This window comes from Elaeis guineensis, chromosome 3, assembly GCF_000442705.2.
Source record: "Elaeis guineensis isolate ETL-2024a chromosome 3, EG11, whole genome shotgun sequence".
Classification (NCBI taxonomy): Eukaryota; Viridiplantae; Streptophyta; class Magnoliopsida; order Arecales; family Arecaceae; genus Elaeis; species Elaeis guineensis.
In genome coordinates this window covers 90,199,170-90,220,036 of record NC_025995.2, presented here as the reverse complement: position 1 = coordinate 90,220,036, position 20,867 = coordinate 90,199,170, and the positions used below count along the sequence as shown (strand labels likewise).

The window sequence follows — 20,867 nt, the reverse complement described above, 5'->3', positions numbered from 1 at the left end:
TTTTTCTTCTTATCCTTACCACGACTTTCTTTCCATCTGCTTGAATGACAAATTGGACATGCTTGTAGATCTTGTTTATCCTTCCGAAATAGAACACAATCATTCGGACATGCATGTATCTTTTCACAGCGTAGGCCCAAGTCATCGACTCCCAAACCGAGTCCTTTCAATAATTTTTTGGCTTCATAATGACTTGACGGAAGTAACTCTCTCTCTGGCAGTAAGTCCTTCAAAAATTTGAGCAACCAATTAAACGAGTTGTTTGACCACTTACCAAGTATCTTCATGTGTAATAACTTTATTACGGCGGACAACAGAGAGTACTTCTTACAACCAGGATAAACATCACTTTGTGCATCTCTTAATAGACGCTCGAATCTATCATTTATAGATATATTAATGTCTTCTTTAGCTTCTTGTCTCGAATGGAATGCTGATGTTCTGCTCTCGCTTCTACATTTACTTCAAATAATTCCGGATGAAGATCCTCTAAAATTTCTCTATCTTCTTCACCAAGTGTTTGTCTTTCACGACTGCATGATCCACCGACTGACGACGGATTTATGGGACTCCTGGACAACATGTTCGAGCTAGTCGGCAAATCTTCACCATGACAAGTCCATCTCTTGTAAGTCACATCTATACCGTGTTCGTATAAATGATTCTGAATGTCCGATAAGGTACACCAAAATAAATTCCTACATCGACGACATGGACAACGAGCTTTTCCATCTTCTCTAGTATGATTGGACGCCACATTCATAAAAGTCGTCACACCCGTAATATACTCGGGACAGAACTTATCACGCAAAGACATCCAACCACGATCCATACCTACATATTTATGATGCAAACTATACAATCAATTTTATGTAATAATAGTTGACTAACGCCTTATATCTCCTACCTATAGGGTGATGGTCCTATTCCATTCAGGAACGTAAGAATTTAATATTGCAATACATGTCTTGTATACCAAAAAAATTTTGGCAGCATTTCGACGCAGTTCTCCAGATACACAAGCATTAAAATTGTGCTATGTATCCAGAGAACATGATCGAAAATACCGATAAAACTCTGCGATATAGAAGCACATGTGTTGCAATATTAAATTCATTCACGTGCCCAAACTGTTCACGAGGACAATTCGAGAATAGTGTGTAAAGCACCAATATTTTTTTCATAAAAAAAAATATAAAAAAAAATATTGGTTTTTGCACGCTATCCTCGAACGAAAATTCTAAGGCTTATAAATTTTTTATGCTACAATTAATATATTATTATTAAAAAAATATTTTAAAAATATTTTTAAATCATGATTAAAATTAATTATATCAAACAAATAATTATATCTAATTACTAAAATAATAAATAATTATTTTTAATGACTAAAATTTATTAAAAAAATTAAAAAAATATATAAATTAAAAAATTGGTTTCACCTTCAATCGTGAGCAGTGATGGTGACAATCCACGGCAACCGGTGGTGGCGGCCCGGTGGTGGCGCGGCGGTGGCGGCCCGGCGGCGACGCGGCGGCGGCCCTACGAAAACAAAAAAACCAGACAGACTGAGAAAGGGAGGGAGAGGCCAGCGTGGCGGCGGCGGACGAAGGCGTGGAGCTGGCGGGGGGAGAGGCAGGCGTGGCGGCGGAGGAAGGTGAGGACGGCGTCAGGCTTGTCGGGGGTGGTGATGTGGAGGAGGGATTTGGAGGCGACGAGGGCCTTATCCTTGGCCGGCGAGGAAGAATAGGAGGAGGAGGTAGTCATTTCGGCGGCGGCCGGCGAGGAAGAATAGGAGGAAAGTATGGAAGGAGGAGGAAAGGGAGGGAGGAGAGGTGGCCGCCACCTTCGTTTTATGGATTGGAGGGTTAGGGTTTCGACGGATTGGAGGGAACCGGAGGGAAGGAGGCAGAGAAGAGGGAGGATTTGGTGCGCGGAGGAGAGGGTGGCGAGGTGGGAGGGAGATGGCCGGCAAGCTGGGAGGTGGGCTCGTTCAGCGACGGGGGGAGGGCTCGAGCGGCGACGGTGGTGGGGAGGGAGGGCTCGACGGCGGTGGGGAGGGAGAGAGAGAGAGGATGGTGGCGGGGAGGGAGAGGACTTACCGGGAAGGACGACCGGCGATCGAGGAACGACGACTGTCGCCGGAGATCGGGGAGGGAGAAGATTTGGATGACCGCGGCGGAGATTGGGCCGGGAGGGAGATCAAGCGGGTTTTTTCAATTAGGGCAGAATATCAAAGGTTTTATTTTTAATTTAAAAATATTTAGCAACGAAATAAATTCGTTGCTAAAAATAAATATTCTGTCGCGAAAAAAATTATTTTTTGCAACAAAAATATTTTCGTCGCAAATGATTAATTTTTGGCAACAAAAATTTAATTTTGTCGCAAATGATCGGGAAATCAAGTTTCTCGCAACGATACAAATATTTCGTCGCTAAAAATTCAATTTTTAGCGACGTAACTATTTTCGTCGCAAAAAAAAATTTAGCAACGAAAAATTTTTCCGTCGCCAAAAAAAAAATTTTTTTGCGATGAAAAAACTTTCGTCGCTAAAAATTAATTCTAGCAACGAAATTTAAATTTTCGTCGCAAAATATTCAAAAATTTTTTAATAAAATAAAATTTAGCGACGCAATAGTTTCGTCGCTAAATATAAATGAAATTGGTCGCAAAAGTCTTTTTTTTAGCAACGAAAAATCAATTTCGTCGTAAAAAATATAATTTTTTGGCGATAATTTTTTTTTGTCGCAAAAAAAAAAATTTTAACTATGAAAAAAAATATTTCGTCGTCAAAAAATTTATTTTTTGCAACGAAAAAAAATTTCGTCGCTAAAAATGAACTTCTAGCAACCAAAAAAAAAAAATCGTTGAAAAAGATATAACTTTTTGCAATGCAATTTTTTTCGTCGCAAATACCTAATTTTTGGGGACGAAAATTAAATTTCGTTGCAAAAGCCTACTTTTTTACGATAAAAAATATTTCGTCGCTAAAATTTCATCGCAAAAAATCAAATTTCTTGTAGTGGGAGAAATTTTTTTATGTCCATTAGGATTAGCTTTTGAGTTTTTTTGAAGAGTGATGATGGAGGTATCTACCACTCTTTGGAAAAAAATGATCCAAGGCGAGCACTTGGGGGGAGCATCTCTGCATGTTTGAATTTGGAACCTCTCCGAAATAAAGGAGGCCTGTAATCAATTATCTATGGTCCAGTTACACACTACTAGTCCTGCAGAAGGAATATACTTCACAGCATTAATTGGCAGAAGTTCTCTAATTCAGTTCCCTTATCCGATTCGGATCCTCTCCAGTTGACCGGTTGACTTGGACTACGAGAGCTATCTCCGGCTGTCTTGGCACGACGGACGTGATTTTGTGGGGCCCAATACAGTATAGAGCTTGGGTCCTTTCAAATCATGGTTGTGATGGGGGATCAGATCCTCTCCGATCTAAGCCTGGATTGGTCCTGTTGTCTTCTAAAATGTGCCAGCCGGCCCCTGGCTGGCCCAGTTCTCCTCTAATACTGATCCCCGTTCTGTCTACTCCTGCCCAACTATCTAGTAGGCTCTAATCCATAAGGAGACGTTTGGTAGCATACAATTTTGATAGAATTACATTTAATTTTATAATAGATAATCATTATTAGAAAGATTAAGCTTAATTAGAAAAAAATATCTAATTAAAGGTCCAGAGATTTATTCTGTAGCATATTCTTGATTATTCTTTGACATATTCTTGTTATTCCCTATCTATATTTGGGTCTACATATTTGTATTTATAGGTCTTTGTACATACTTTTGATTTAGTGTGAAAAAAAATAAAAATAAATATCTCCTTCTCTTTTTCATAGAGCTTCCGGGTTCTGATCCATTCTTTCTTCCTTCCCCTTCTTAAAAAAAAAAACCTTCTTTTCCCTCCGCCCACCTCTACTCTCGTTTTCCATTATTATTATTTTTTTTCTCTTCACAGCAAACTACTGCCATCTTTCTCTCGGGCGTCGCCTGCAAAACCCCTTCCGGCCGAAACCCCTCCGAAACCCCGGCGTCACCTTTCTTCCCGGTCGCCACGCAGCCATCACAGCTCTCTTTCTCACCGGCCGCCTCCGTCGAGCCTCTGTCGAGCCCCTTCTTCCCGACCGAAGCCCCTCCAAAGCCTCCGCATCCGTCGAGTCCATCCGCAGCCATCACCACCGCAGCCCCCTTTCTTCCCGGCCGAAACCTCTTCGCCGGCATCCGCCGAGTCCATCCGAGCCCCTTCTTCCCGGCCGAAGCCCTTTCAAAGCTTCCGCATCCGCCGAGTCCATCCGCAGCGATCGCCACCGCAGCCCCCTTCCTTCCCGGCCGAAACCCCTTCCTCCACCTCCCGGCCAACCTCCTCCTCGTCTCCCACCTCCGCTTTGGCATGCCCGGCGTTGTGGCGGCCTCTGCTACCTCCAACCTCTCCTTCTCTTCCTCCTCCTCCAGCCCCCGACGGCGTCGTCGGCGACGGCAGCAATCCCGTGCTTCACGGGATGCATAATCGGTAAAAGCCACAGCTTCCTTTTTTAACCCTTTCTTTTATTTCATTTACCAAAAAAAAAAGAAAAGAAAAAAAAGAAAAAGAAAAAAAAATGGAGAACTTTTATGCCTAGATACTTAAGAAGCCTGTATTTACGGTGTGTCCGGTGATTCGTGTGTCTGGTGATTCATTGATAGTGTGTCAGTGAGATTATCATTTTGTTTGTATGGCCAATCCAATTACTATGCAAGATCTTGAAGGTCTGCTGGATCGGCTTATTACAGTTGCCACTCGATCAGGGGGTTCGTCAAGAGATAGTGGATCGCTGAATGCTCTTCAAGTGGCTGTAAAACTTGATGGCCCAACGACATATTTATAATGGGAGAGGAGCACTCGTCTACTTGTACAAGGGCGAGGTTTGGAGGGATATCTCACTGGCACAAAGAAGAAACCTGTTAATAATGAGCAGGATATGGCTCAATGGAGAATGGAGAACTCTGTTGTTCTAGCATTTCTTCTAAATACCATGACACCAAATGTGGCAAGAAATGTGCAACTGCTGGAGACTGCACAGGAAGTCTGGGAGACAGTGGCCCAAATGTTCTCACAGAAGCAGAATTCTGCTCAAGCATTTGAGATCCGTTCTCAATTACGTCAGCTTCGTCAGGGAGATTTATCTATCACTGAATATGCCACCGAGTTGAAACGTCTTTGGTCCGAAGCTGATCATTATAGAACTTTTGCTCCACAATGCTCCATCGATGTTGATGGATTTCAGAAATATTTAGAAGAAGAACGGGTCCAGGACTTTCTATATGGTCTAAATCCGGAATATGAATCTGTCAGAGTTCAGCTCCTCGCCAGAGATATTTTATCTAGTTTAGGTCAAGTTTTCTCTACTGTTTTAAGCGAGGAGATACGGCGACGAGTGACTTCTGACTCCAATAGTTCTATAAGATCAGCCTTTACTATACAGCCACAGCAAGTAGGTGAGAAGGTATGTTTTCATTGTAAAAAGCCTGGGCACACTAAGGCATTTTGCTGGGATCTCCATGGCCGCCCAAATCAGCCTGGGCGTGGTAGTCGGGGCCGTGGTGGTCGTCGTAGTGGTGGAAGAACTGGAGGACAGAATCATGTTCGTGGATCTGCCCAAGCCAATCTCTCTGAAGAGACCGAGGGTGCTATACACAGCTTATCTACAGAGGAGTATCAGACCTTCCGACGAATGATGGAAAAGTATGAATCATCTTCTAACACCACACCTTCTACTCTGGAACAGTCTAGCCACCAGGATGAATATCTTGATTCCTCTCTTTTTGCACACTCAGGTACTTTATATAAGTTATCACATGCATTTACTTGCGGAAAATCCAACTCCTGGATAATAGACTCAGGAGCATCCAGTCACATGACAGGGGCACCTAATAGTTTTATTTCATATTCACCATGTTCAGGACATGACAAGGTCAGAATAGCTGATGGATCTTTTACCCCTGTTTCAAGAAAAAGATCCATTGACTGTACTCCTAACTTAAGATTATCATCAGTATTGCATGTTCCATCCTTTCCTACAAATTTACTCTCTATTAGCTCTGTTACTAGAGATTTGAACTGCTCTGTCACTTTTTGGCCTTCACATTATTTATTTCAGGAGCAGAAAATGGGGAAGATACTTGGGGGTGGTAGAATGCACAATGGACTCTATTATCTATCAACTGATGAGAAAAGTATGAGCTCTTCTTTGACGGGGTATACATTGTCTGCTGAAGGTGCCACTTCAGAACTTATGTTTTTACATCATCGTAGGCTGGGTCACATTCCTTTTTCTATTCTTAGTCGCTTATTTCTATCTTTATCAACTAAATGCAATAAAAATTTGTTAGTTTGTGATCATTGTGAATTGGCTAAACACACCAGAGCAGTATTTTCTATATCTGGAATTAGAAGTTCTCAATCTTTTGCTTTAATTCACTCTGATGTATGGGGACCATGTAGTACCAATACTCTCAAGGGCCATAGGTGGTTTGTTACCTTCATTGATTGTTTTAGTCGAGTAACTTGGGTCTATTTATTGAAGAAAAAAATGAAAGTTTTAAACTATTTTAAAGAGTTTCATAAACTTGTAGGTACTCAGTTTGGTGTTGAAATTAAAATTCTACATTCTGACAATGGCACAGAATACATTAATCAGGAGTTCCGTGCGTATCTTCAAACTCACGAAATTCTTCATCAAACCACTTGTGTTGATACTCCTGCTCAAAATGGAGTTGCCGAAAGAAAAAATCGGCACTTATTGGAAGTAGCCCGATCCTTACTTTTTACTATGCAAGTTCCTAAATTTTTGTGGGGTGAGGCTGTCTTGACCGCGGCTTACTTGATCAATCGTATGCCTCTAAGAACACTCGGGTTTAAGTCCCCCATACAATGTTTGAAAGGGTCTACTGATTATGTAGTCACTCCTAGGGTCTTTGGATGTGTTTGTTTTGCTCGTGATCATAGACCTTCAGTAGGAAAACTAGATCCACGAGCATTAAAATGTGTCTTTGTCGGTTACCCTGCTACTCAAAAGGGATACAAGTGCTATTATCCCCCTGAGCGACGAATGCTTGTTACTATGTATGTTACTTTTCGAGAAACTGAAGTTTATTATGGAAGTCGTCTATCTGATAATAAGACACCAGAATTACTTCTTCCGGGTGACTTTCTATACACACCAAATTCTGGTGCCCAGGGAGAGTATCATAGTAATGATGTTCAGAGGGAGCCTAGTATTGAGAATGATGTTCAGAGGGAGCCTAGTATTGAGAAAGAAGAAGAGTCCAGTGTGCATTCACCACCAATTGCCCAGGTATCTCCACCGCTTGAAGCTTCTTCTCCAGAGTCTCCTAATGGTAACAATATTTCTACTACTTCTTCCATTTCTAATCTTAATATTTCTATTGCAAAACGGAAGGGTACTCGCTCAATTGTTCCTCCTGCTTGTTACCGTTATGATATCACTAATTATGTTTCATATAAGAATGTGTCTCCATCTTATCAAAGCTTTATAGCTGCATTAGACTCTGTCTGTATTCCTAGTACCTGGCAAAAGGCTATGGCAGAACCTAAGTGGAAGGAAGCAATGTTAGAAGAGATGACTGCTTTATCCAAAAATCAGACGTGAAATCTGGTCACTCTGCCAGCTGGGAAGCATCCTGTAGGGTGTAAATGGGTGTACACTATAAAGCAGACTCCAGAAGGCAAGGTGGAAAGATACAAAGCTCGGCTAGTAGCAAAGGGATACACTCAAATATATGGAGTAGACTATGATGAAACCTTTGCTCCAGTGGCCAAGATGAACTCTGTTCGAACACTTTATCATGTGCTGCTAATTTTGGCTGGGAATTACATCAGTTAGATGTGAAGAATGTATTTCTTCATGGAGATCTTCAGGAGGAAGTATACATGCAGATACCACCAGGATTTGAGACTAGAGCAACAATTGGAAAAGTCTGTAAGCTAAAGCGCTCACTTTATGGTCTTAAACAGTCTCCTCGAACCTGGTTTGATCGATTCAGTCGGACTGTAAAAGGAATGGGATATAAACAGAATAATGCAGATGATACTCTATTCTATAGACATCTCAAGGGAAAGAAAACTATACTCTTGGTTTATGTTGATGATATTGTAATAACAGGAGATGACCATCATGAGATTAAACAACTCAAAGAAAAACTAAAGCAAGTATTTGAGGTAAAAGATCTGGGTCCACTAAGATATTTTTTGGGCATAGAAGTTGGACGATCATCCAAAGGTATTTTTCTGTCATAATGAAAGTATGTACTAGATTTGCTTTCTGAGACTGGGATGTTGGGGTGTAAACCTGCTACTACTCCAATAAATCAGAATCATCGAACAGTGACAGATGGTGGAACTCCTGTTGATCGAGAAAGGTACCAATGGTTAGTTGGAAGGTTAATATATCTTTCACATACAAGACCCGACATAGCCTATGCTGTCAGTGTCATCAGTCAATACATGCATGATCCACGAGAATCATACATGGAGAGAGCTTTCAGAGTATTACGCTATCTGAAAGGATGTCCTGATTGTGGTTTGTTGTTCTCCCAACACAACACATTCCAGGTTGAGGGATTTACTGATGCAGATTGGGCTGGATCATTGGATGATAGGCGATCTACTTTTGGGTATTGTACATATGTAGGGGGTAATTTAGTTACCTGGAGAAGCAAGAAACAGTCAGTGGTGGCTAGATCATCAGCAGAAGCTGAATATAGAGCAATGGCTTTAGGCATATGTGAACTTCTTTGGCTTCAGAAGCTGCTTCAGGAATTACAACTTCTAAACAAATTTCCTCTTCGATTATATTGTGACAACAAAGCAGCGATTGAGATTGTAAGCAATCCGATACAACATGATCATACCAAACACATCGAGATTGACTGTCATTTTATCAAAGAAAAGATTAATCAGGGCCAGATCTGCATTACCTATATTCGGTCTTCTGATCAGGTGGCAGACATTCTAACCAAAGGGCTTAGCTCATTGTCTTTTTCTGGATTGACTGACAAGATGGGACTTCGAGATATCTTCGCCTCATCTTGAGGGGGAGTATTGGAAGGATTGAGCTTAATTGGAAAAAAATATCTAATTAAAGGTCCAGGGATTTATTCCGTAGCATATTCTTGATTATTCTTTGGCATATTCTTGTTATTCCCTATCTATATTTGGGTCTACATATTTATATTTATAGGTCTTTGTACACACTTTTGATTTAGTGTGAAGAAAAATAAAAATAAATATCTCCTTCTCTTTTTCATCAATCATATTATACTGTTTGTTTTGTTACTTTCACAGATAATGCTGCATTATATGTAATGCAGTATTATCTCAAAAAGAGGTAATCTAATTGCCTAGGAAGAGGTGGCTATGTGATTACATGTAATCTGACAATCTTATAATAAGATAACTTCAGGACCAAAATATCTCCATCAAAATAAATCAAAATAAATTATAGGTAGTCCCAATTGATAAAAATATAAAAGAAAATATAATAGATGATGTCACAAAAAATGGTTGGTCTCAAAATTAAGTTGTCCTTCTAAAAAATAGACAATAATCAATAAGCAATGATGGGGGTACTTTAGAAAAATTAGCTTATATTCCATGTAATCTAAATTGTATATCAAACGCTGCAATATAGAATTCTCTATAATTTTACAACAACATTACTGCACATACCAAACACTGCAATATAGAATTCTCTGTAATTTTACCAAGTAATCACACTCCCTCTGCAATCACATTACCATAGCAACATTACTAATGTAATGCACCAAACACCACCTACATGGATGTGATGGAGACTTAGGTTATATCCTTCCACTGGGGGCATGTTGGATGGGGACCATGTTGTATCTTTCAAGTAAAAGAATGATCGATATTCTTTCATAGCCTCAACCATTGGATTGCATTTTTCATACCTTTTAAAACATAACATGAGCTTAGTAATCTATGCGGATGGATAGAAGAGGTACTTATGCTTTGAAAGATGTGCAAAATGTGATCAGATGATTGAGGTCACGAAAGAAGATCAATCATTCTTTTGCATGAAAGATATAACTTAAACTCATTGGATGGCCTATATCTCTTGGGGTGATGGTTCTAGGGACTCTGGTACATGGATATTATTATCAGCGAAGAAGTGCAGTCCACTAAAAAAAGTGAGAATCTGTCTATTTATGCTTTGAAATTTCTTATAGCATAAATTTCCTCATCAGAGCCAACTTTTCCATTGAAATTCTCAACATTTACATGGTAAACAATGTTTTCCAATTATAGTGACGATTATAGGACAAATGATTGAACTAATATTTTCATATTCAAATCTCTTTGTCAGTTTTGGGGATATGTTTTGTATTATATGAACCATATAATACCACATACATTGCTAATTCACAATTCAATAACTGCAGCATAATGTAAAGTCCAAAGTTTGATCAGTGAAAAATTGTCACTATTTCTTAAAAAATATTGAGTTCGGCAATGTGCAAGCACCCAAAAAGTTTTTTAGCAATCTAATTCATGCATGCAAATGTAAGTTGACAAACTAGCTATCCCTTTCCTATTATACCAATCTTTGGAGTTGAGTTGGCAGAACAGAAATTTTTTTTTGTTTACTTGTCCCGTCTGCCGTTAGCATTTCTTTTCTTCTGCAAAGCTTTTTTTTTTTAAAAAGCATCAGAATCTTTTTTATTGACATTTCGAGATGGTTAAAACTTTCATCTTTCTTCCAACTACGTGGCTTAAGACCAAGATTTACATTAGCCCAAATTTCACCCTCAACCAGGTTGCTCTAAATTACTTGAGCAGACCAAAGGCCATCCTTACCCAAATGGACTAGGTCGTCCTACTCGCTCTATTGGTTGGGATAACTGGTTCCAGTGCTTAGTCTCACAGAGCGTAGAGTCAAATTCATATATGGATCAGGGCTCAAGACTACAACCTTCGTCCAAAAATTCATTACTGGAGGAAAAAATTATCCCCAAACATATTCTAAGCGAATCCAAGTAGGGTCCTTGTTCATTTTCAAAATTCAAAAATATCATAAATATGAAAAGATAAAATTATAAATTCAGAATGTGGTTTCTGCATAATTTTTTTTTATTATTTATGTCAAGAAAAATTAATTTTAATACTTTAAAAATGTACTTCTAGTGATTGCTGGAAGATTTTTGCCCTAAATCTAGGTACAAAATAAGTAAGACACATTTATTGAATACCTAATACATTTATATAAAAAATCTCATACATATTTTTTGAATATTCAATAAATTTTATTTAGACAACTCACCCTCCTTGCGCTTAGAGTTATAGACAAAATTACCGTGAAAATCTTAATTGCATATCATCCTATAAAAAAGAAATCTAATTTTTTCTTTGAAAAATAAATATCTAAGTAAATCTTTATGCAAAACATATTTTCAAAATTTAACGCATACTACATATATTTTCGTATCCACGGCCCTGATGGTAGACTTTTGATGGCTGATGGCTCCCATTTCTTTGAGCTTTCTGTCCCGGATGTAGAGCTTCATGCCGTCTGACAGGTGTCACTTTTATTAGGCAGCACCTTCACACGGAGAAGATCTATCTTGAAGGTGACTCTGCCACAGTCATTACTTGAATTCAAAGAGGTGCTAGGTAGCTCGAAGATCATCCTTTTATCCAGAATATTTGAACTTCTCTTCGCCAAGCTGCAGCAGTCAACTTAGTGCTATAATCAACTTTTATGCAAGTAATCATTTCTTATTTTACTATATATTAATGCGATGCTGATCTTGAGGTAGCAATGGATGCAACTTCATCATGCACGAAAACATTTTCTCTTCTAGTTTTCATGATTAGCGTACCAATCACTTCTTTGGAAATAAAATATTGAATGCAATAAAAAGTTATTTTAAGCCTCTTTTGTATCTAAAAATCTATCATGTATTATATTTGTAGCAGTAATTTATTCTTTTGTTCGTGTGGATGGAGATTGGAACTAATTAATAGAATGAAAAATTTTACTTCTTGAAGTGGATTTGGCTTGTGCTCTGTCAATTCAGTGGCCATTTTTGGTAATAAAAATATGCATTTATCATTTAGGATTGGTGTCGCAAAATGAGATAAGACGGTATCAAAGTTAACATATTTGGCTCTTATCCAAAATTGGGATACTACTTTTTGGTATCAAGGCAAACTTAAAGTGATCGGAGAACTTTTGGTCATCTAGCCCAATTCTTGGGTTAGCATGAACAATATTGTATGAATGTAGTTTCAAGAAGAGGTGCCTAACAAACCAAACCCTTAATTAGTCTATCCTAAGTTGTCTACTTGATTGTGACCTAGTTCCCCTTTCTAAACATCCAAATAATGAAAACCTTGAGAGGATGACCACCATGTTCCATGGACCATACGAAGAGATGATTGGATGAGGAAGAAGGATAATTTGGACCATCACAATGACCAAGTCCCTCTCCATCCAGATGGTGCTAAGGTTGCAAATAGGTCATGACTCATAAGACTGGATCAAATTCTAAAATTAGATTCATTTTATTTTTCGAATCGGATCTGAATTTATTGAATTCAGACCTAACCTGATTTGAACCTAATATGTTGTTGGATCCGACCCTGTTTAAGGGGTAAAATTGTAATCTAAAATTTGTATGAATAATGTCTTAAATATAAAGATAGATTTAAAATTATTTTTATATTTTAATTTATTTTGAGAGTAATATTATTTATTATCTATTTTATGTAATTAATTATAATTGACTATGCAATAAGTAAAACACATAGCTATGTTTAATCTGGACCTGATCTGGTCTCAAATTTTTTAGGTTGGGGTGAATTAAATATAGTTTCAACCATAGATCAAAAATTTTGATCATAGATTTGATTCAACTCGATTCGATCTTCTATTAGGTTGAGTTTGGATCCAATATTATGATCTAATGAAAAAGTCAGATCAAGTCGGATCGAGGTCACCCATAATCTAATCTGATCTGACCTATTGGCATCCCTAGAAGGCCCTTGACTTCGGTGATTACACGGCATATCATAGTCCTTGTCTAGACTACATGAGAAAATGGATTGTCAAAGGATGATATTTGACTTTCTACCAAAAAACAAAAAAAAGGATAATATTTGACTAGGACCTTATTTATCTTGTTCTTTCCAATTAGCTCAAATGGGACGATGTGGATGGATTGGATATGTGGTTTATGATAGTACTAGAACAATATTACGAAGGGACGTAGCAACTCTTGGGAGCCATGAGCTATGACAGCGGGGTTTGTGTTGTATTTTTCGCACAAAAGAATGATCAATCTTCGTTCATCCCATCGCTCTACAAATCTCAAAATAACCATTATGTGATCCAATAGTTGATTTGTATGAAATAGGATAATCTTTTTTTTGCACAAAAGATACAATCTTGCCCTTGATAGATGATGATACTTTCAGCAAGAAATTTGGGGCCATAGATGGGTTGAGGAACAAATCTTTCTTGTGATTTTATATTAAGAAATCAGGCCCAAAGATAGATTTAGGTGATGCATGAAAACTTCTCTAAGGTAGCTTAAGACAGACTTCTCCTCCCATCCTCGGCATAAAGGCCACATTAGGTCCATTATATCTATCCGGGCCTCTCTTAACCAGTTCTAATGCCCATTGGAACATGGCCCACTATCCCGAAAAAAAAAAACCACGAATAAATAAAGCATGAAAAGACCAATAACAAACCAAGAAAACAACCAATAACAGACCAAAAAAATGATTCAAACGAACATTTCTTGACTTCTCTTTTATCCTTTGCGCTCTTCCTTCGTGGCACAGAATATATGCGTACAGATCCCTTACCATATGCGTGCAGCACCACAGGATATGGTGGGTGTGGAGTACAGCTTAAATCTAGCCAGATAGATCCTTTTCTCCAAGCTCTACGCATCCCATCCTCTTCTCCAAGCTTTGTTCTGAAACTCGTATTCTCATTGGAAGCGTGCTCTCTCTTAGTGTCTCAACTCCATGGCTCCAAGCTCGTTTGAAGAATTTCTCCTTCTCAAAATGCAGATAGCCAGAATTAGAGGCCTCGAGCCAAACCTGGTGGCTAAGTTCGCCCTCTTCGTTGGCACTGGTGGGTTCATGCTAGGGTTTTGTCACCACCACCAACTGGACCTAACATTCTAGGTCTACCTCTTCACAAACCTCATCACCTTTATTTTGGGACACATGTTGATGAAAGTTTTGATGGTGGCACCTTCGAATTCTACCACTACCTGCAACGGCAAGATCCTTTGGGTAACTATGTTTATGACTGTTGTCACCCTCGCCCTTGGCTCGTTTCTTCTTATCTTCGAAAACAAATGGATAGCATGGATTGGGCCAAAATTGGGCGTCATGGACTCGATGGATTAGCCTCCTTTTCCGTGTAGTCTGGTTCACCTATAGATAATTGATGTTATTGTAGTTGCTACTTTTCTATTCTCTGGATTGTGAGTATGAGTTATCTGGTACAGTGACTCTGAAACGTAATGGTCGTGTGCTTATTCTATGTGTAAGGTTGGGGCAATCAATAAAAAAAATGGTGGTATGCTTTACATTTTCTATTTCGACATCTGATTAAAGAATTTTGACTTCTTTTCTGTCTGATTGGGAGAGAAGAATCGGAAAGAAAAGAAAGAATGAGAGAGAAAATTATTATTTTCCTTAGTTAGGAGTTTTTTTATCAAAGAAATGGAAAGAAAAGATGAGAAATGAAGGGAATACAAATCTCCTCAAATCCATAATTCTTTTCTCCTCCAAATTGAGCAGAATTGGAGAGAAAGAAATTGACAGTAAGTGAATCTTTTATAATTTTCATCTTATCCCTTTAATAATAAAGAATAAAATTAATATTATATTTCAATCTTAAGGCTTATTTCATGCATCCCACCTAAGTTTCTCATTTTATTGAGACTTCCGTGGATGGAAAAAATCAACGAAAACAAAAACAAAGATGAAAATAGTTAAAAAATAAGATCTTTTCTTGATTTCTTTTTTGAGTTTGTTGGATTCCTTTCAAAGGTATAATAGTAAAAAAAATATTATAATATTTTTTTTTCTTTTTTACTTTCAATTAAGAAAAAAGAAATTATTTTTTTTCTTTCTTTAAACTTTCTATCAAGAGAAAAGAGATATACTTACTTTTTTTTTTCTCTCTTTATTAATTTTTTTTTTTTTCGTTTCTTCCTACATTCCCAATCAAAGCATCCTTTTAGGAGGGAAAAAAAATCCATATTTAGTTTTCACCAATCATGTTGAATCCTTCGGAGCCTTAATCAGAAAGTCCAAACAAAATATTTCCATCTTTTTATACTTTTTTGGATGTTTTTAATTTGATTCTTTTTATGGTTAATCTTTTACCTAGAGTCCAAACCTTTCCCCATATGGATCCTTTGGGCACTCATGTTGAATTGGTTTAAATTAGAATAAAAAAATTCTTAATTATTCTTATTATTTTTAATTTTTTTAAATAAAAAAATCGAGGTCTTTTGTTACTGTTGAGTTTTGCCCTCTTCTTTTTCGTGCATCTAGATTATGATGGTTCAGTTGTTCTCCGGATTTTCTGTACTATTTCAACTATAAAAGGAGAATAACAATTAAATAATTTCCTCCGGTGTCGTATGCTCCTGAACATGCTGTTATTGGGCTTATGAGTTTTGTTATTTTTCTCCTTTATGATTAGGATAGGCTTTACTGGACATGGTCGGTTACATATGTGGATGTTCTTCCTTGATGAATAGAGGGTAAGGGAGTTTATCACATTAGATTTTTCCATCCTTTTTCCTTCTTGCCCTATTTCCTTTTCGTCCCTATTTTCAATTCTCTTTCATGCTAAGAAGGACAGGTCAAAATAGCCAGCCCCCTGAGCAGAAGCGAATCCAGGCTAATTTGGAGCAGGAACTCCAATTTAGCAATTGTGTAACAACAGGTCAAAGTAGCTTGTTATTGGTTTTCACTTAAATCAAACATTTGATTTTGCTGACCATCGTACATCACCTGCGTGACATTTCATCTAAAATATATTATAGTTTAGATACCCATGCTTGTTTTTTACCAGGTTGGGTTGTTTAGAATTTGGAAAATATTCATGTAGCATTATTAATGCTTCGAACTTCCAAACGAGAGAACATTGGGTTAAGTGGGACCGCATCTAATTTTAACAGACAAACAATATCAACTAGATATTATTTCAACAGAACCGGGATATATTTGAGAGTTTTTTTCCTAAATAATATAAAAAAAATTTATTTATCTAAATAATTCAAATTCTAACTTATTTACGAATCTAATGCAAAAGGGATAAAACATCATTTTGAATGGCATTTTATCAAGACCACGTCACCCACAATTTTCATGTAGACGTCGTCCAAAAAAAAAAAATAGAAAATACTATTTTAAATGACGTTTTTAAAAACGCCATTCAAAATAGTATTTTTTAATTTTTTTCCTTCAAAAAAAAAAAGAAAAAAATGAAAAAAAATAAAATTTATAATTTTAAATTTATAAATAAATAAAAATTTTAATTTTGAATGAAATTTAAAATATAAAAATAAAATTTTTAATTAAAATAAAAAAGATAATTTTAAATTATTTTTTTCTTTTCAAATTAATTTTTTTAAAACAATATCTAAACAAAAATCTTAATAAAATTTAAAAATATCATAGAAAAAGAAAAAAAGAGAAAGAAATTGAAAAAAATAAAAATTATAAATTTGAATTTTAAAAATAAAAAATTAAAATTTAATTCAAAAACATCATTTCAAATTCTTTCCCCATTTCAAATTAATTTAAAAAAATGTTCAAAAAAATGAAAAATTAAAAAAATAAAAAATATCATTAAAAATTTTTTAAAAAAAATCGAAAAAAATAAGAATTATAATTTAAAATTTAGAAAAAATAAATTTTTAAAATTAATTAAAATAAAAAATATCATTTCAAATTACTTTCTCAATTTCAAATTAATTTACTTAAAAAATATTCCAAACAAATAAAAAATAGCCTTAAAAATTTCATAAAAATAGAAAAAATAAAAAAATAGAAAAATTATATAATTATAATTTTGAATAAAAAAATTAAAATTTTAATTTGAATTAAATTTTGATAAAAGAAAAATAAATGCCATAAAAAAGTGCAAAAAAGAGGAAAAAAGGTGAAAAAAAAATTTTATAAATTAAAATTTAAAAAAATAAGAATTTTAACTTTAATTCAAATAAAAAATATCATTTCAAATTACGTTCTCCATTTCAAATTATTTTTTAAAAAATATATCTGAAGAAAAAAAATATTGTAAAAAAATAAAAAATACCATAAAAAAATAAAAAATGGAAAAGAATAGAATTGAAAAAAAAAATAAGAATTGTAATTCTAATTCAAAATAAAATTTATAATTTTAAATTTTAAAAAATAAAAATTATAATTATAATTGAAATGATATTTTTTATTATTATTTTTTTAAATGATACCATTTCAAATGACGTTTTTAAAAACGTCATATTTTTTGATATTTTTTATTATTTTTTTTGATATGGTCTACGTGGAAAATAGGGGATGACGTGGTGATGATAAAATGTCATTCAAAATGGTATTTTATCAGTTTTGCATTAATTTGATAAATAAGTTAAAAATTTGATTATTTAGATAAATAATTTTTTTTATATTAATTAAGAAAAAGACTCAGCCAAGGTCCTCCAAGGCACTTACTTGCTGCCTTGCTTCATTTTTTCGTTACTCTCTGGTATTATATTCTGACAAGTTGTTTCGTGAACAGCATAGCTATTTTTGTGCGCACACATAATTCTTTTGCTATGTATTAATTAGAAGAAAATCAGTATAACTCATGAGGCTTATTGCCAGACACCGGATATGGTTGATTATGAAATTGCCATGTCAATATTGGTGGGTCCAGTGAATTTCTGGTGTGAGCTGAAGAGGGCCCAAAGCATTTTCCGAAAAGATATTTCTTTGTTGGATGAGTTTTATTAGATCCAGCCTTCAAAGTCATGTAGCATCCGCAGTTAAATATATAAGTAAATTCTCATGGGTTAATTTCTACGACCGTTGGGCCCTGTTCCTAGAGAATATTTACTCAAATAGACCCATTAAATAATTGGTTTCTGCGGTTTGTGTCGAATAAAAGTACGACTAATTTTGATTACCCAAGCTAATAATTTATTGCACGAATTATATAGGAAATACACTAATTTTTAGGAAGCTGACAAGATAATTCATCTAAGATATCGTATGAAGTTTTTATTCTATTTGTAATTTCTTTCGATTATATCATGAATCCATGATATTATCAAATTGCTTTAAAGGCATGAAGAGAACTGAAATCACCAACAATGGACTCGGTAACGGGTTCCTGACAAATGTTATCGGACTGATGAGTTCCCGATGGGGACATGGGTTTCGATCTGGTCTTGGTCCTGGTTGGTAGATTACCCTACCCGGCCCAGCCCAATAGCACCCACACTAGGCCTGCACTTTTTTTCCTCACAATTGAAGGGACAACCCAAAGCAGCCCTGGATCTCTCAAAGAGGGGAAGAAGAGGATAGAATGAGTGATCAAAAATTATTCTCTCTGAAGGTCTATTAATGGTTTCTCTTTCTCCACTTGGTCAGGACCTGCTCGCCGGTGGCACAGAAAGCTCTGCTGTGACAGTAGAATGGGCTATTTCCGAGCTCTTGAAACATCCCAAACTCCTTGAGAAGGCCACCGAAGAACTAGACCGGGTGATCGGAAGAGAAAGGTCGGTGGAGGAGAAAGACATGCGCGAACTGCCCTACATCGAGGCCATCATGAAGGAGACCATGAGAATGCACCCAGTCGCACCCATACTTCCCCCCGGCTGGCACGCGAGGACTGCACCATCGCCGGTTTCGACGTCCCTGCCGGGACTCGCGTACTGGTTAACATGTGGACCATCGACGGACCGGGCGATATGGGACGCACCCGATGAGTTCCGCCCGGAGCGGTTCATAGGAAGGAACATCGACATCAAGGGGCAAGACTTCGAGCTACTGCCGTTTGGGTCCGGGCGGCGGATGTGCCCCGGGTACGCCCTCGGGCTCAAGGTGATCCAGGTGAGCCTGGCCAACCTGCTGCATGGGTTTGCATGGAAGCTGCCGGAGGGGATGAAGGTGGAGGAGCTGAGCATGGAGGAGATCTATGGACTGTCAACTCCTAGGAAGGTGGCACTCGAGGCGGTCGTTGAACCAAAGCTCCCTGCACATCTCTATGTGGTGTGATCTGACCATATCCTTCATAAGAGGATTTAAATAATTATAGTACGAGTGTCTGTTTGCTCGTACGAGGGTTCATGTCATAGAAGCGTCAAGGATGGATACGCTCGATGTTCGTAGTGAAATGTTGAAACTAAGTTGCATGAACAAAGAGCTTGTCTAATATATATATATATATATATATATATATATTTTTTTTTTATATATATATATATATATATATATGAGAGAGAGAGAGAGAGAATGCAGAAATTGAGAGAAGATGGATAACCATTTAGGTTGTCTATGTAAGTAACATATTATCACCTATACATGCCATTTGGATCAAAATCAACCAGCAATATGCCACATGTTTAGACTCTCCTACTTAATAATTTTTTATCTTTCAGACATTAAATTAAAATATATTATTATTAAAGCCCACTTATATGACTTAAATGATATTCTTAAAGTCTGATACTATTATTCTCTTACAATAAAAATCCACTCATATATATAGTTGAGAATATAAATGAACATCAGAATTTGGATGGATATTATTTTACTATTTATATATAATATTTTTTAAAAATAATTCATTATATGATCTAGAATCCGAGTGCAATGTGTGGGCTTAAAACTAATTTAAAGAAGATCTAACAACAAGGAGAGTATGAAATCAATCAGTGCTTGATCGAACAAGTATTGAGAATTCAAATTTACAACTTTTCTAGATTTTTGATCTTCTTAGTCATTTATAAGCCTTGAGAATGTTACATGTTCAACGGATTTGCATTTTAGAAACCTCACACTGGCTTGAGAAAATATTCATTGCAATGGTGATATCACATCAAATTTGTCACAACTCAATTAGAATGCCTACGTTTCATCGAGTGCCATATATTTCATCGATTTTCATGAATGATGCCCCACATTAGCCATCGATTTCAATTTTTGATTGGGTTGTGAGATTTTGACATGTATCATCATTGCAATGAATATCTTCTCTACTGGCTTTATGATATAGTCCGCACTGGACTTGTGGCATGGTGGAGAGAAATCTAAATTCAACTAGAGAGAGGAAATTTTCTATATCCGTTAGGATTAGCTTTCGAGTTCTTTTGAAGACTGATGATGGAGGCATCTACTACTCTTTAGAAAAAAATGATCCAAGGCGAACACTTGGGGGAAGCATCTCCGCAGGGATGAATCTGGAACCCCTCCAAATAGAGGGCTGTAATCAATTATCTATTTTCCAATTACATACTACTAGTGCTGCAGAAGGAATATACTTCACAGCATTAATTGGCAGAAGCTCTCTAATTCAGTTCCCTTGTCCGATTCGGATCCTCTTCGGTTGACTGGTTGACTGGTTGACTTGGACTTCGAGAGCTATCTCCCAAGTATGGCTGTCTTGGCACGACGGACGTGATTTTTGGGGCCCAATACGGTATAGAGCTTGGGTTCTTTCAAATCATGGCTGTGATGGGGGATCAGATCCTCTCCAGTCCAAGCCTGGTTTGGTCTCGTTGTCTTCTAGAATGTGCCGCCGTGGGCCGGCTG

At 36.7% G+C, this 20,867-nt stretch overlaps 1 protein-coding gene across 1 annotated transcript; it reads left to right on the top strand.

Moving 5' to 3' along the window:
* The first annotated feature begins 18,677 nt into the window (after positions 1–18,677).
* LOC140856268 (trimethyltridecatetraene synthase-like) lies at positions 18,678–19,436 on the top strand. The gene is given in 3 exon segments (XM_073253387.1): positions 18,678–18,921; positions 18,924–19,008; positions 19,010–19,436. Coding segments are annotated over 3 exon segments (651 nt in total). The 3' UTR covers positions 19,332–19,436.
* The last annotated feature ends 1,431 nt before the right edge of the window (positions 19,437–20,867 follow it).